The 16145-nt window shown below is 37.8% G+C and overlaps 1 protein-coding gene and 1 non-coding gene across 4 annotated transcripts in view; one reads left to right on the top strand and one right to left on the bottom strand.

The window, feature by feature from the left end:
• The window catches only part of dnah7 (dynein, axonemal, heavy chain 7), an 86177-nt gene that overhangs the window by 67516 nt on the left and 2516 nt on the right, over positions 1 to 16145 (bottom strand). For all 3 annotated transcript variants that reach the window (XM_028024081.1, XM_028024080.1, XM_028024079.1), the window contains exons 5-20: positions 15836 to 16016; positions 15584 to 15656; positions 15225 to 15350; positions 14882 to 15001; positions 14088 to 14262; positions 13821 to 14000; positions 12451 to 12723; positions 12185 to 12312; positions 10834 to 10912; positions 9814 to 10038; positions 9578 to 9724; positions 8767 to 8946; positions 8552 to 8692; positions 7239 to 7606; positions 6422 to 6608; positions 2218 to 2411 (exon numbers count right to left, since the gene is read on the bottom strand). In XM_028024081.1, the coding sequence (XP_027879882.1) occupies positions 2218 to 2411; positions 6422 to 6608; positions 7239 to 7606; positions 8552 to 8692; positions 8767 to 8946; positions 9578 to 9724; positions 9814 to 10038; positions 10834 to 10912; positions 12185 to 12312; positions 12451 to 12723; positions 13821 to 14000; positions 14088 to 14262; positions 14882 to 15001; positions 15225 to 15350; positions 15584 to 15656; positions 15836 to 16016 (2777 nt within the window). The remainder of the gene's footprint in view (positions 1 to 2217; positions 2412 to 6421; positions 6609 to 7238; positions 7607 to 8551; positions 8693 to 8766; positions 8947 to 9577; positions 9725 to 9813; positions 10039 to 10833; positions 10913 to 12184; positions 12313 to 12450; positions 12724 to 13820; positions 14001 to 14087; positions 14263 to 14881; positions 15002 to 15224; positions 15351 to 15583; positions 15657 to 15835; positions 16017 to 16145) is intronic.
• trnar-ccg (transfer RNA arginine (anticodon CCG)) lies at positions 3249 to 3321 on the top strand. Its single transcript has one exon. It is a non-coding gene; the product is annotated as a tRNA-Arg (tRNA).

The raw sequence follows: 16145 nt of genomic DNA, 5'->3' as shown, positions 1-16145 counted from the left end.
ATCAATTCTTTATGTAAAACAACCTCTTATATTGCTGAACACTTATTTATAAACTGGTTTGTGCTACTTCAAGTGCACTAAGATATTTGCCATAGAAAATACACTAAAAATACTTGGTAAGATTATTTGCTGATTTTTTCACTTGTAACATGAGAAAATGTCTTGGTCTAAGTTAAATAATCTACCGGTGGAACCAGAACATTTGCATTTTTAAGAAGGAATTATTTTTTAAATCAAGCTCCTGTATGTTGCAGAAAAGTTACTTCTAAATTAGTTTTGTTTTATTTCAAGCGTTCTCAGATATTTGCATTAGAAAATAGACCAAAAATAAAATAAAGATTTGGTGTTTTTTCAGTGTGAACAGGTTTTTTCAAAAGGTCCAAGTGCAGAACCACAGCAACTATATAACAAATGTTGCAATTTTAACTCCCAATTCTGGATTACCGGGTGTTAAAACCCCCTAAATTTAACATATTTCTCTGCTTTTTTAACATAATTTACATCCCTGTTTGTGTTGCAGGAGTTTGCAGAACACTGATGGTATAAAACTGCAACCTGTGACCAATCCGACAAACATCTGCCCAAAACTAATACAGTCCTTCTAATATTAACCACCATCTGTGTGCGACACAAACACAAACGGCAGAAATCCACGTCTTGCAGAGCGGACTGCTGGCTTTGTGTCGGCGCTGACATAATGAAAACTTCCTGCCAGTCGCACAGAGATTGAGGAACTGCAGAGTGAAAAGGAAGCGAAAATTGAAATAGCACGGAGAGTATGAAAGGTTAAAGCATCTTTTGTTTGGAGTCACAATCTACTAAATGGAATTCCCCTGTGAAATTAGATAAGCGTGGATTATTGTGGAGAGTTTATGGAGAAGCATTATGGAGATAGAGGAGGTTTTATACCCGCCGTGTTTCCAGTTCCACACTCCACACCTTTCAATTCTGTTTTTGCTTCTATTTTTTCTGCACCTCCGATCATCTTAATAAAAATAACCAAAAGTAAATACAAAAAGCTGCTCTTTCAATTATAATTTCATTTATTAAAGGTGAAAGCTATTACACAAATATGGTACCGTGTGAAAAACATAATTACTTTTTGGTAAACCGCATTTGTTTGGTTCAGTTTTATGAACCACACTGTATAGTTCCGTCTAGTTTCTAGTGCAAATATCTTAGCACACCTGAAATAAGACAAAACTAACTTACAAGTAACTTGTCAGTAAGAAACAGAAGCTAGTTTTAAGTAAATGAATTCTTAATATTTATGAAAAATTACTAGCTCCACTGGCAGATTGTTTCATTTATGGGAAAAATGGATTGCTATTTCTTGCTGAAAAGTTACTTATAAGCTAGTTTTTCTTCTTTGTACTAAACTATTTGAACTAGAAACTAAATAAAAAAATACTTGGTAAGATTTTGTGTCTTTGCATGCTGAGGTCTCATCACTAACAGACTTGTGAAACTGGGAAATATCCTAAATAAAACCTGTTTGACAACTGGAAGTAGGCTATCACCACGCCCTGCTTTAGAGCTCTACAAAACTCAGTCAGGGTCAAAGTTCATTACTTTTTGCACATTTTTGTACTTTCTTTGGCCTCTATTGCTCCTACAAACAGCCCAAGTATTGGAAAATAAACACCAAAACATTTTTTTGCCAAAAAGTTCATCATTTTGGTGTCTGGAAAATGAGCCATTTCAAAAACTTCCTGATCGTTAAGTAACATTCCACCGGTTACCTAGCAACCTCAGCTGAGCTCCAGCCCATTTGGTCAGCTGGTGTACCGCTGTATGCACTGTACAATGGCTGCTAGAAAAGACAAGAGTTTAGTTGTTGACTTAGCATCCAAAAACCACTTGCTGCATTCTTGTTGGTTGTGCAGGAGGCTCCACTAATGTTTTTCAAAGATGAGCAGTTGCCTAATTGGGCATCTGTTCATAGCCATTTCAATGTGTGTGAGTCTAAACATTGAGTCAGGGGGCGCGGTCAGCAGCAGCTTATTTGAGTTTAAAGTGAAAAGATGCCCTAAAACAGCTAAAACTTCATTATCTAATAATGATTTTGTGCAAAGAAAATGTTATGAATGTTTTGTATAGACCATAGACCTATCCTAACTTGTTCAGGGAAGCATAAAAGGTCACTTTTAGGCAGGATTTGTCTGCCTACACACCTATACTGATGTCATTAATAAAATTAAAGCTACAACAGGTTACCTTGTGGGGTCTTTGGTCTCTGAGAGGATCTCCAGAAGTTCTTCATTGGACAGGAAGAAAAATCGAGGGAAAAAGAGACGTTTCTTCTCCAGGTAGTTATTCAGGCCTTTGAGGATACTTTCCAGGAACTCGTTTGACTGTTTCAGCTTCTCCAGCATTTTCTCAAACTCCACCACAGCCAAAACATGTTTGTTCTGCAACAGAAGCAGCAGAGACCATGACTTTCTTCAACCAGAGTCTGTGAAGTCTTTGTTAACGTTCCAGGGTGAAATGTAAAGGATTTTATGTCGCAGGTCAAATGATCCAAGTTAAAAAGAACCAGAAACAGGAGTTTTTACACTGCAGTTTCAGATTTGATCAATTGTTTTGATTTTTCAAGATTTATGTTTTGGAAAATTTTGATTTTTTTCACTGAAAATAAATGTCAGCGCATCCAGGGAGGCCATCTTGTTTGACACGCGTGTTTTACAACTTCTATTTATTTGGACTTTGAATTCAGATCAGCTCTACAAGGAGCAGCCAGGATACAATGTTTCATTTGTTTTAATTACAAGAATGAAGTTAAAATATTACCACAGTACAGTCATTATATTAGGAGGATGATGTAGTGATTTTATAAGAACTCCAACATGAAAAACAACAGCAACAAAAAAACACATTAATTGATGAATGTTGTGAAGGTATAGACTGGTACAAATAAGGAAATACTTCATCTTTTAACAGATGCAGGACTCTATATTTCCAAGAAAAACACTGCACAAACTCAGTTGGTTACATCAGAATCTTTTTTCTCATTAAAACGACTTTCTTTCTTCTTTTCTTTTTTTTAACAGTTAGGTGCAGCCCAACTTTATTCTCCTATTAATCAAAACATGTTCTAGCCTGGACCCAATACTCCATCGTACAACTCACAGAAAGAATGATTCAAATAAAAGCCACTGTTTGAAAATACGTTTTGTACATAATTGTACAAAAAAACAGAAGTTGGATCTTTTCTGAAAAGCTCAGATTTCTCATGTTCATGTTGTGTCGGCCCAGTGGCCTAATGGATAAGGCATCAGCCTCCGGAGCTGGGGATTGTGGGTTCAAGTCCCACCTGGGTCGCAGTGAGACAGCCATTGTTTTATGAAGGAGTGTCATCTGTAGGGTGAAAGGTCAAGTTAGTGAGAATGTTAATGAGGCCGTGTGTGTTGTAGTCGCGTAATCTACTGAAGACCGATTTTATTTAAAGTCACAAATAAAAAAAGATGCTACCAACATCTGCATACAGAGAGCTGTGTTGTGTTTCATTTTGGCTGTTAGAATTTAACATCAACAAATTTCAGTTTCTGCTCAACTAAATTATCCATTTACAGGATTTAAATTAAAATTCACCACACTTATGCAACTAGAAACGTCCGTCAAAATGTGGGTGTAGTGATGAACTCTGACCTGAACCTTCAGAGTCACATAAAGACAGTTACAAAGTCGGCCTCCTATCACCTGAAGAACATTTTCTAAGATTAAAGGACTAATCCACCTGTTTAGAGCCGCCTTTGATTTATATTAACTGGAACACTAATCAATAAATTTTATATGTATTTGCTTGATGATAGCCTTAGACAAAATGAAATGTTTATTGCTTGTTTATATTATATTCTATGGTATAAAACACTTTGCCTTATTGCTGAAATGTGCAACACAAATAAACTTGACTTACATCATATCTACAATTAAAACCAGAATAAAAAGACAGATCCATTTATTTCTCACAGTCTGAAGATAAATCAGATTAAACTTCTATTGTTTTAGGTTACTTAGAATTACTACAATTATTTCTATTTGCTAAATGCAACAATAGCTGGAGAGAGAATGTCAGAAATGTATTTATGAATGTCTTCAAAAGTAGAAATTTACATACAAAATTATTACTGTGTCTTTAAGCAATGAGACAGCTTGTTTTAAACCAGTTATTGAATACTGATAAAAGTACTTGCTCCACTGACAAGTTATTTCACTTATAACATGAGAAAACATCTTGTTATAAGTGAAAAAGTCTGCCAGTGAAACTAGTACTTCTTATCAATATTCAAAAATTATTTACTTATTATTTTGCTGAAAAGTTACTTGCCTTATTCCAATTGTTCTAAGATATTTACACTAGAAACGATAAATTGTGTTTTTGTAGTGCAGCAGATAAAAATCTGATATTAGCTCTCCTGCCGCCCCTAACAGGATACCACCCTGGGCAGTTGCCCATTTTGGACAGAAATCGTCACTGGTGGAACTAGAACTTTTTTCATCAACATAAAGGAATTATTTACTGACAACAAACTCCAATATCTTGCTGAAAAGTTACATGAAAGTTAGTTTTGTCTTATTTAAAGTGTACATTTTCACCAGAAACTAGACTAAAATACTTGGTAAGATTTTATTTTTTTGCAGTGTATTGAGTGAATGACATTAAAAAAGAAATGAAATCTTTGGGGGGTTTTGTCAGTAATGTTTTCTTTTAATGGTAAAATAATATATAATGTAATTATAATATGACTGCTCTTGTTTCCTTACAGTCACAAAATATAACAATACAATCGATAATAAAAGTAAGAAGATTAAAACCAGAGAATAGGAGGTTTTTGTCTTTAATCAGACAATAATCAGAGAAAGAGTCGGATGTCTTAAAGGCTAAATGAAGCGATCCGGCTCAGGCGCCAACACCACAAAAAAAAAGAAAGAGTGATTTGATTGGGCTTCAAAGGCCAGACCATTATTCCAGCAAAGTGTGTCTGATTGATGAAGTATGATTCCATCTTTTCATAAATCTCATCATGCTTATGATTTTGGCCCATTCTTTGAGAGGACAATGTAATAATGGGTCTAATTTTATATTCAGGGAGCCAGCGGGAGCTATTCATGAGCACACTGAATGGATAACATGGTATTATGTGTGATAATGTCGTTTTTATGCACCGAACAGATGGCTTTGGTGGAGGACAGAGAGTGGGAAACTCTGAGGTAAAAGCATTTCAACAGATATGCAAACCACATATGGGACAAATGTGGCTTATTAATTCAGGGAGCAGAGAAACTGTTTCACTAAATATCCTTTGCTGCTGTGCATGAATATGCTCTGAAACGATTTGTCGCTTATTTCCTATAAGCTGAGAGGAGAAAACAGGGAGGTGAGCATAACACCATAAAACAACCAGCTGAAAATTACATAAAAATGTTACAGAAAGCAAAGAAACATCTAATGATCTGTGGATCTTGAGCTCCTCCTGGTGGCCGAGCTGAAGATGGCAGTTTAGGAAAAATCAGGTTTTGATGATGATGTTGTTGGATGAAGCTGGGATTATTTTTAATTTTATGGTCTGGATTCTGCTGGTCTTTGCATCATGATTTGAACAATAAAAAGATAAATACATTTTAGAAAAAACTGACTTAAGGTCACACCGAGCGCTAGTCTAATTTCATTTGGTATTTTTGAGCCTCTGATTTTTTCTAGAAATGTAAAAAAAAAAAAAATATTATAGCAAATTTTCAAATTAAAAAAAAAAAAAGATTTTTTTGGCAGAAATTTACTCCTCTTTTTTCCTGTGTACAATGGCCCAAATATGGCTCTGTCATTTGAAAAGTTATACAAATTTCCACGTTTGTTTTATAAAAAGTATTTGAAATTGATGTAAAAATTTCTGAGTTTTTTCTAGAATTTTTTAATTTTTAAAATTCATAAATGTCCATATGTTTTCATTGAAAGTTTCTGAGATTAATGTAAAATAAAAATTATGAATTTTTTTCTAGCTATTTTTTGACTTTTCTAATTCTGAGATTTCCAAGTTGTTTTCTCAAGAATTTCTGAGATAAATCTCAAAATTTCAGCTTTTTGTAGAACTTTTCTTTACTTTTCAAACTTTTCTAACTCTGAAATTTCCATATTTTTTTCTGAAAAACTTCTGAGATTAATGTAAAAATTTCATATTTCTTGACAGAAATGTACTGCTTTTTTTTTTTCTTCCTACCTACAATGTCCCAAATACTCATTTGTACATAACAGTACAAATGTTTCATTTGGTTTCTTTTTTAAATAAACGCAGTTTTCTTGCTGAAAGACATGAAACTGTGGGTCCTGGTCCAGATTTCTGCTGTAGTTCTGTGTGGAACTCATCTGTTAGCTTGTGTTCTCCACAGAGCTCTAAAAAGTGAAACACAGGAAGGAAGAGCTCACCTGGGAAACCTGCATCATGGTTTCCCTCCATGTCCTGTCCACGGCCGTGAAGCGCCGGCCCTCCTCAGGCATCTGCACCATGATGTCCGGGGAGCTGAAGATGGGCTCCAGGTACAGCCAGACGAACTGCACCTTCAGCCACTCATCCAGGATCTCCTGCAGGAGCAGCAGCTTTCCTTCCCACGCACTGAAATGAAGCAGAAAAACGGGACTTACACCTCGGGATGCTAATTAATCAACTTACGATTAATTGTCGATTAGATTAGAATTAGTTCCAATTGATGAGATAAAATCGTCACATTAGATCTTCCTTTAAAGTTGTAGTTTGGCCACCATCCAGCAGAGGGCACCACTGGTCACCCATAAGCGGAGCCAGAAACAAAGATGGCGGCGTTGTACCAGAACAGTAAAGCGTAATGGTTCATGTGAAATGTTCTTTATGTGGAACTTAATTTTAAACTTTATTTTTCAAAAGCAAACGCCGCATTTAATTAGTTCAGTTTAGAGTTGCAGGCGCTACATGTAGCACTGATTTCAGATTTTTTGTCTTATAAAATTAACATGTCTCCATCACATCTTACTGCACCTGATGTGAGGAGCGGCCATATTGAAATGCAAAGTTGGCCTTGTAAGTTGTAACTGGGAATAGTCTGAGTTGCTCCCAGTTTTATGGTGGGAAATCCGACTTCGTAAGGCGCCACTTTTGACTTTTTCAGCTTTGAAGTTGGAATTTCCCAGTTTTGATCACAACTGAAACGCAGCACTAGACCAACAGGGATTTTCTTCAGAAGTGGGGGGCAGCCATTTTGTTTCTTACTGTATCTGTGCCTCAAAGGGCTTGATGAAGGGTGAGCCTTTCATGGTTTGCGTCTTCACGATGTGGTCGTCCAGCAGCAGCTGGACCTCCTCCACGGACGACAGGATGAAGGTGCCCGTCTCCCGATAGGCCAGCAGGGTGAACTCTACGTCCAACCACTCTCCGGCCATCTTCTCCAGGGCCTTCTCCAGAGAGTACTCCTTGCTGGCCGCCTCGCTGATGCTGTCGAAGCTGGGCAGGTGTTCCTCCAGCTTCAGGGACAGGTACTGAGCCACGCAGGCCTGTTCGTCGGCCGGGTGCAGGGAGAAGCCGGCCAGCTCCGACATGGCGTCCCAGTGGCGGGCCCGCAGCCCCGGGTTGCACAGCACCTACACACAAATGTAAGCTATTTAGGCTACGACACAGTAAATATTAGGTCCTAATCCCATCAAAATGGGATTAGGGCCACTGTATATGGGAAATAAAAAGGAGGAGTAAATTTCCCCCCCAAAAAAGTTTAAATTCTGAGATTAATCTTAGAAATTCTGTAGAGAAAAGAAATTTCGGAGCTCCAAAAGTCGAATTTTTGCTAAAAAACTAAAGTGACCCTTGAATGGGGTCACTTTAATGCAAGTAACTTGAAAATTTGTGAGTTCCTAAAGTAAATAATTTGCAAGAAAATATTTAGAAATTCTTAGATTAAGCTGTAAAAAAATGTTTAAATCTGAGGTTTCAAAACATGAACATTTTCATCTCAAAATTTTATTTTCAGATTAAGTTTTGCAATTTTTTTCTTGCAATGTTTAAACTTTTTGAACTCAAATCTCCACATTATTCCTCAACATTTTTTAAAATTGTTCGCAAAATTTCATTTTTCTCTTGCACATTTTCAACTTTTGAACTCAGAAATTAAGATGTTTTTATAAGAAATTTATGAGATTATGCTCAAAATTTAAGTTTTATTTCCCGCAATTTTTTTTTACTTTTCAAACTCAGTAATTTCTATGTTTTTCTTGAAAATGTCTGAAATTAATCTCAGCATTTGTTTTTTCCTGCAAATTTTTGACATTTTAATCTCAGAAATTTCCATGTTTTTCTAAAAAAAAAAATTGAGATTAATCTCAAAATGTTATTTATTTTCTCACAAATATTTGACTTTTCAAAGTCATAAATTTCCACGTTTTTGTCTTTATTTAATTCTTTTGTGGGGAAACATTTTCAGGAATTTTGGCGGAAACTTACTCCTTATTCTTCTGTCTATAATTCTGTCTATTAATCTGGCCGTAATCCACGTCATAAATACCAGAGGACAAATTGTTTTTTACGGTCTCTACCTGCACCATGGGGATGTGCGACTTGAAACTCTCCACTTTAGTCTTTACGAGCTTGGCTATTTTCAGGGCATTGGGAACTTGAGAGAAACCTTTCTCCAGCTTGTACAACGTGCGCCAGTAGTTCCCAACATCGCCCTCCACCTGCAGGAAAACAGTTTTTATTGGGCATGAAAATATTAAAATACTAAAATCATGTTATTTTGTGCGTTTGGTGCCTTGTCTGGAGGGACCCCGGACAGGGGCCCGTGGAGCCACTTCTCATTGTCCTGCAGGAATTCAAACGATGTTTCATACAGGCGCAGAAACGGCGTGAGCCCGTCCTGGATCTGTTTCCGCTGCGGAAACTGGGACACGGGCCAGCCGAAGGCCTCCTCTTCCATGTTGATGTCATTAATCTTCTCAAAGAGAGACGAAGGAAACGGACAAACCAGAAATTATTAAACTTTTAGAAAATAAAGTGACAAAACTGATAAATAAAATGACTTCTGGAATATTTTTGGAAGATAAATTAAAACAAAAATGATTAAAACGCTGTTTCACATCCAATGCTGCCCTCTGGTGGTAAAATATTAAGCATGTGAATCCACTTGGAGGCACTTTGCAATTATCAGCGTAAAAACACCAAATCTTACCCAGTATTTTTGTCTAGTTTCTAGTGGAAATATGTTATTACACTTTAAATAAAGCAAAACTAACTTACAAGTAATTTCTATTGAAGATATAAGAGCTTGTTTTAAGTCAGTAATTCTAGTATATTGATTTAAAAAATGACTAGTTCCATTGGCAGATTAAGACATTTGTCTCATGCTATAAGGGAGTAAAATCTGCAAACATTTTTATCATCATTCAAGGATTACTGACATAAAATAAGCTCATATATCTTGCTGAAAACTTACTTTTAATTTAGTTTTGTCTCATTCAAGATATTTGCAGCAGAAACTAGACAAAAATACTTGGTAAAAATGTGGGATTTTGCAGTGATGAGTTGATAGAGCTATAAAACCTCCATCCTTGGTCCTACTGCACCTTGTCACTGGCCATGTCCAGCCTGGTGTTGAGCGTCTGCGCTTTCTTCAGGTACTTGCCGAGATCCGCTATCTCACCCAAACCAAGAAACTCCTTCAACTGCATGTTGTAGCCCACCAGCTCATCCAGGAAACGCTCCCGTTGCAGCTGCAACCATTAAACCAGACAGCTTTTTATCGTTTCCCCTTCAGTAAATCTGTCATTAATCCTCGGTAGCTCCTCCGCTTCAAGCAGACCTTGAGTGCGTTCTGGTAAAGCTCCGTCTTCTCATCGATTATCTGCTGGTGTTCCTCAAACACGGCCGGCATGCGCTGGAACCAGTGGACGGTTCGGGCGTTGAGCTCCAGGTCGTCCGGCGACAGGGTGACGAAGTCCATCAGGTCGCAGAGCTGCTTGTTGGAGTCAGCCAGCCGCTGCTCCAGCTCAGGCATCTCTGTTTCTATGACCTTCTGGACGTAGACCTGCAGAGAGACGCAGGGGAACCATCGGCACAGTTAGTCAGGTCATATGTTAGAAACTAACTGATAGATTTCTGTTACCGTTTTGAGACACTAGCATGGAATTAGTTAAAGGCGGCCTCTTATGCTTCCTTGAATGGGTTAGGATTGATCTATGGTCTAAACAAAACATGTTCATTACATTTCTTTAATTATTTTTAGGTAATGAGATTTTAGCTGTTTTTGGACTCTGTCACTTTAATGCAAGTAAGTTGCTGCTGACCACACCCCCCAACTCAATGATTACATGGCCGCAAACAGATGCACAGTTATGAAACTGCACATCTTTGAAAAGCATTAGTAGAACCTCCTGCACAACCAACAAGAATGTAGCAAATCATTTATGGATGGTAAGTCAACAACAAAACACTTTGTCTTTTCCAGCAGCCATTGTACATGCACATAGCATACCAAACATACTGGACTTTGCTAGGGTTGCTAGGTAACGGGGCAGTGCCTTCTGATTTGTTACATTCTGAAGGTTTTTGAAACGACTCATTTTCCAGCCACCATTGCTAAAAAGCAGCTGAGTGTTTTTTTTTGCTTGGACTATTTTTAGAGGCAGAAGAAACACAAATGGAAGCATAAAAACATGCAAAAAATGAAAATCTCCGAAAACAATATTAAAACAAAATAAAGTATACTTTTACAAGCTAAAAAGCCAATATTTTGACATAAGGTAACTATTAAATAAAAAAACCCTGAATTTACTGACTGGACAGTGTAATTATTGCTGTGTGACTGGAAACAAAAAGTCACCTTTAGCTCCACCATTTTCAGAGTATCAGGCGGCGTACTCAGGGCCGTCTCTGAAATCTTCTCAAACTCTTTGCAGAGCCTGTCAGAGAGAAAAGATTGTTATTCTGGTAAAAGTGTCTGAAACCAGAAACATCACTGCTTCAAATTCTCCAGACAAACAGAGCCTGGAGGTTTTATTTTCTCCAAACGCCTCCTTGAGCTAATAGCTACACAACACAGCAAAAAACCCTAAATCTTAGCAAGTTTTTTTTTTTTTAGTTTCTGGTGAAATATCTTAGCACGCTTGAAATACAGCTAAACTAACTTACACGTAACTTTTCAGCAAGATATGGCAGCTTGTTTTAAGTCAATAATTCCCCTGTATTGATGAGAAAGTATTATTTCCACTGGTAGATTATTCTACTTGTATCACAATCAACGGTCACTGCGCTGTTACCTAGCAACCCCAGCCAAGCTCAGCCCGTTGCCTAGCAACTCAGTTGTAGTTCCGCTGGAACATTATTGTACTTGTAACATAGGAAATATCTCTTGATATAAATTAAATAACCTGCCAGTGGAAATAGTACTTTTTTATTTACTTACCTGCTTGTTTTAACTCCTTCAGACTTTTTGTCTAATGGAATGAATATGATACATTTCTGGGTTTAAACCAATAAAGAAATATGGATTTTGTCATTTGAGTGATTCTTATTACTGACTAGTATTTTATTTTTTGGTCATTGACATCAGAGAAGACAAGCAATGATCTGAAAGAGCATCAAAAATATAAATTTAAGTTCAACAGAATGGCTCTCATAATGTTTAATATCTCCACAGATAGCATTTGAAGTTATTTTGAAAATATTTTCCATTATTAAATTTATCCCAATGGACAAATGTAATGAGTTGCGATACATTAGCCAAGTGTTGCCATGCAGAGTAAAAAACGTATCTGTAAGCATTTTATTGCTTATTTGTGGTTTCATTATAAACTCTCGGACTTTCTTAAACTGCTTTTAAAAGATCTTAAATGTATTTTTTCACTTTATTTCAATGCTGACATGGAGTAAAAATGTGTTGGCTAAAAATGTAAGTAAATGAAAAGTACTACTATCAGATTATTTCACTTTTAACAAGACATTTTACCTGTTATAAGTGAAATATCTGCAAATGGAACTAAAACCTTTTTTAAAATTAAGGAATTATTGACTTGAGCCTAACTCATATCTTGCTTAAAAGTTTCATGTAAGCTATTTTTAATTCCCAGAGTGCTGAGATGTTTCCACTAGAAACTAGACCAACTATATTTGGTAATATTTGGTGTTCAAAGACAAAGGATGAGGCAGGAAAGCAGTGAAACCCTTTAAGGAACCTTTCATTAATTTGCTGATGATCGTGTAACATCTGCACAGCCAGTTTCTCCTTGAGCTCCAGCGCACGTTCGGCCAGAGAGCTGAGGAGTTTGTGGGCCTGGACCTCAAACATGCCGAGTTGCGCCACCTGAAGTCCAAAATATGATTAATCAACTCTCAAAGACCGGAGTGAATCTTTTAGAAGAAATATCTCTATTTGCTACTAATAGGACGACCGATACCAGTGATCTACTGAGTAAAAGGCGGCTCATGTTCCAGATCTTACCCTGCACGATGCGTACTGAATCTCATCGGCAAGCTCCTGGTAGTAGATGGCCTCGTCCTTGATTTCCTGGAAGGGTTTCGGTTGACTGAGGAACTTCTGGACCTTCTCCTCCGCCTCCTTGGACACCAGCATGGCGTACTTGTCGAACAGGTGGACGTGCTCTTTGGGGCTTTCCGTCTCAGCCCAGAACGCCCGGCGTACTTCCTCCTGCTGGACCTCGATGATCTCTGGGAGGATGATGGGTCTCAAGGTTTTCCCAACACTGTATTCTTCCTGAGAGAAGGTGAAATTAGGGAAGAACTCAGGCTAGACTCAAACTGTTCCCCTGAGACATCAATAGGTAGGGCTGGACAATAAATCAATAACATGTATAACGCTAGACACATGATCAATATGATATATGAACTCTTTGTGTGAATAACAAGGTTCTGGTGACTGGCAGAGTGAGTACATGTAGCAACAAACACCTAGGCTACATGTCCCTCTTAGCAGGCAGATAAAAGCTACATTAGCTAAGCTAATTTTTGCTGGTTCAGCTTGTACTACTACAGTAAATATCACTGATATCCGTCTTAATATTACAGAGGTGTGATACTATAAAAAAGTGTGATCAAATTGCAATGTACTTACACTGTTTATAAGTTAGATGGGAACAAGGCTAATTCTAAGCTTGTGGCTTTATTGTTGTCATAGCCACTCCATAGCAACTGCCTACCAAGATGGCTGTCAATTACACAGTTTCCGACGTCACAAGAGAACCATGTAGATCAATAGATAATAAATCTTATAGAATATTTAGCAATTTCACTGAACTCCGATCCAGAACTGCACGGCATTCTGGGGGATGTAGGCAGAGGAAAGGCTTTAGCTGATAAACCGCTCTCCACCAGCTAGCTAAGCTGGTGGAATCAACTCACTCACTCACTCTTTGGTTGCCTAGTAACGACTTGTTGCGTAACTTGCAGTTTTCTGTTTTTTAACTGTGCTGTATAACTTCTTAAAAATAAGAAAACAACATGATGGAGTGAAAACTGCGGATAAAACAGGAAAGGTCACACCGCCCAGAAACAAATAAAATATTTTCTAAAACAGAAATCACTTTACATGTGGGGGAAACTCAAAAAACAACCTGTCTACATTCTCTGGAAGAATTTAAACATTGTTTATTTCTCATGTGTTTGTTTTTTTTTTGTCAGAATTGTGTATGAAAAAGTTAAAAATGAAAAATAAATAAATAAATAGAAAACGAATGAATAATTATCTACATCGACCGATATGAAACGTTTATATCGTCCAGCCCCAGTAGTGTGTGAAAACTAAGCACCATATCAGGTTTTACTGATGACCCGGCTTCGTGGTTTTATTCTTACCCATTCGGGGAGCAGGGTGGATTCGACCCGTGGAATATCGCTGGTGGACTTCAGCATCAGCTCAAACACATTGATGAGCGCCTCCTCGTACGTCTCGAAGTCCGGCTCAAACTTGATCTCAGTACCGTCTAAGATCAGATGCAGAATAAAGCCTGATGTGCCTCTGGCTCTGTCTGAATGCTGAGCGACAGAGGGCAGGAATTAAAACTAAATTCATCAGCTAGATTTATTCTTTAGAGTAAGCCAGGATAAAAAGTAAAATTGTACCATATTTGTAGAAATGAGTTTTGTGTAGTCGCTCAGTGAGTTGAGCATAAGTTTCTGCAGATGCAGCGTCATCAGAGCTGCCGCAGAGTTTAAGAAAGACTCGAGTTTTCCTTTCTTGCTCAGAGAAGCCAGCAGATTTGGAATGCAGAAAACCTTGTGCACGTCAGAAAGCCAACTAAAAAAAAATTCAAACAAAAAAATAACGTGTTAATTGTTTAAAACCATGCAACAAACATGCAAACGTTTGGATGTTTTCAAACTCAGAAATGTACATGGTTTTTTTTTATTGCTGAGATTACTCTCAAAAACTCAAAGATTTGCAAGAAAAAAATTAATTGCTGAAATTTTCTACAAAAAACAAATACATTTTAATTTAAACTTTCTCTGAGTTTCAAATGTCAAAAATGTTCGATGTTTGAAACTCTGAAAATTGAAATTTCCAAGGTTTTTTTCTAGAACATTTCTGAGATTAATCTCCAAAGTTAAAAAATTGTAAGAAAAAACAGAATCTCAGAAATCTTTTAGAAAAACCTTGGAAATTTCTATGAATAATCGAAGGGACTGATTGGTGTAATTTGGCCGTATGCAGGTGAAAAACTGCTCTGATAACACAACAGTTGAGCACAAAGCTACCTAAAACATACGAATCCACGGCGGGCCGGATGAGGCCACAAAAGGGATAAACATGGAGTTTTGCTGCATTCTTCCTTGTGTTGGAAATCACTGTGATTTATTCCACTGCTGCTGGATGGGATGAGTTATCTAACTTTGCGTCACAGGGACGTCTTGCTTACTTTTCCAGGAGGAAATCTTTGCAGAACTCAATATGTTTAGCAACAACCTGCTGAAACTCAGAGAGCTCCAGGAACTTCTTATTGAAGCAGATCGCTGCCACGTCGATCAGTCGGATGTCTCTGAAAGCAGATTGTTGAGGAAAGCACCGATTACACAGAGTCTGCGTTGGCATGCTAAGGGCCACCACCTCCACCACAAAACTTGGTAGATTTTGTGTTGTTTTTTAAGAAAGCTGTGCTTCATTTACTCAAAAACACCACTGTTTAGAGTTTAAAACACATGCAGATAACTGTATGAGATATCACATAAATCCTGTTTGTGCTTTCAGTTTGTTGTACCTACTTGTACAAGTCGTACCACAGAAGCACCACTTGCAGCAAAGGGCGGGTGACACAGTGAAGGTTTAGGCTGATCTTCCTCCTCGCGTGGATAAAGGATCGATTCCACGGCTTCGGCACTACTTTCATCCTGACAGGGAACGACATCAGAGGGACGGTCAAGAAAATACTTTCATTTCCATACAAATATCACCACATTTCTAATGTTTTCAGTTGATTCTTGTTGTTTGAATGCAACAGAAAGCAGTCAAGGTAAAGCTACCTAGCATTTTGTAAGCTACGCTAAATATTTCACTTTCTTTCTAAGTATTTAGCTCTAAACTAAATATCTGATTAGCATCTTAGAAGGTTAAACAGACTGACTCCAGTCTGTGAGAGGGCAGCTCCTCCTCGGCGCCCGCCTCCTTTCCACTCTGATCTTGGAGCGTTTTCATTACTGCAGTCAAACACAGCAGACATTAAGTCATTACTTAAAAACAAAATCATGATTTTTCTTAATGGATTATAATCAAAACACATTCAGCCATTCATCCATTTAGTCCATATGAATCTGAGAGGATCAGCGAACCTCTGTCATTTGTTTACATTATCTTTTGGAAATAATTGGGTTCATACGGATTGCAGTCCTGATGCTCTGCAGATATTCCTCCTTGGTCTCAACATCCAGCTCCTCCAGCGATGTGCTCAGGCGCCTCAGCTTGGGGGGGATCAGCGCATGGATGTTGTCCATCCAGGAGTCCTGCAGACGCGCCAGGTTCACCAGGCCGATGCCCCTCTGGATGTAGTAGTCAAACATCTGGCAGGACACAGCGCAGCGTTCAGGAGCAGGGAGACGCTTTCAGGCGGCACACAGGGAACTCAGGAAGAGTTCATTTGGTTTTTATAAGATGTTTGTTTATTGAGAATAAAAATAAATCGAATGACA

Source organism: Xiphophorus couchianus, chromosome 7 (genome assembly GCF_001444195.1).
Source record: "Xiphophorus couchianus chromosome 7, X_couchianus-1.0, whole genome shotgun sequence".
Classification (NCBI taxonomy): Eukaryota; Metazoa; Chordata; class Actinopteri; order Cyprinodontiformes; family Poeciliidae; genus Xiphophorus; species Xiphophorus couchianus.
The sequence above is the reverse complement of the archived record's forward strand: the minus strand, read 5'-3'. Positions and strand labels throughout refer to the sequence as shown.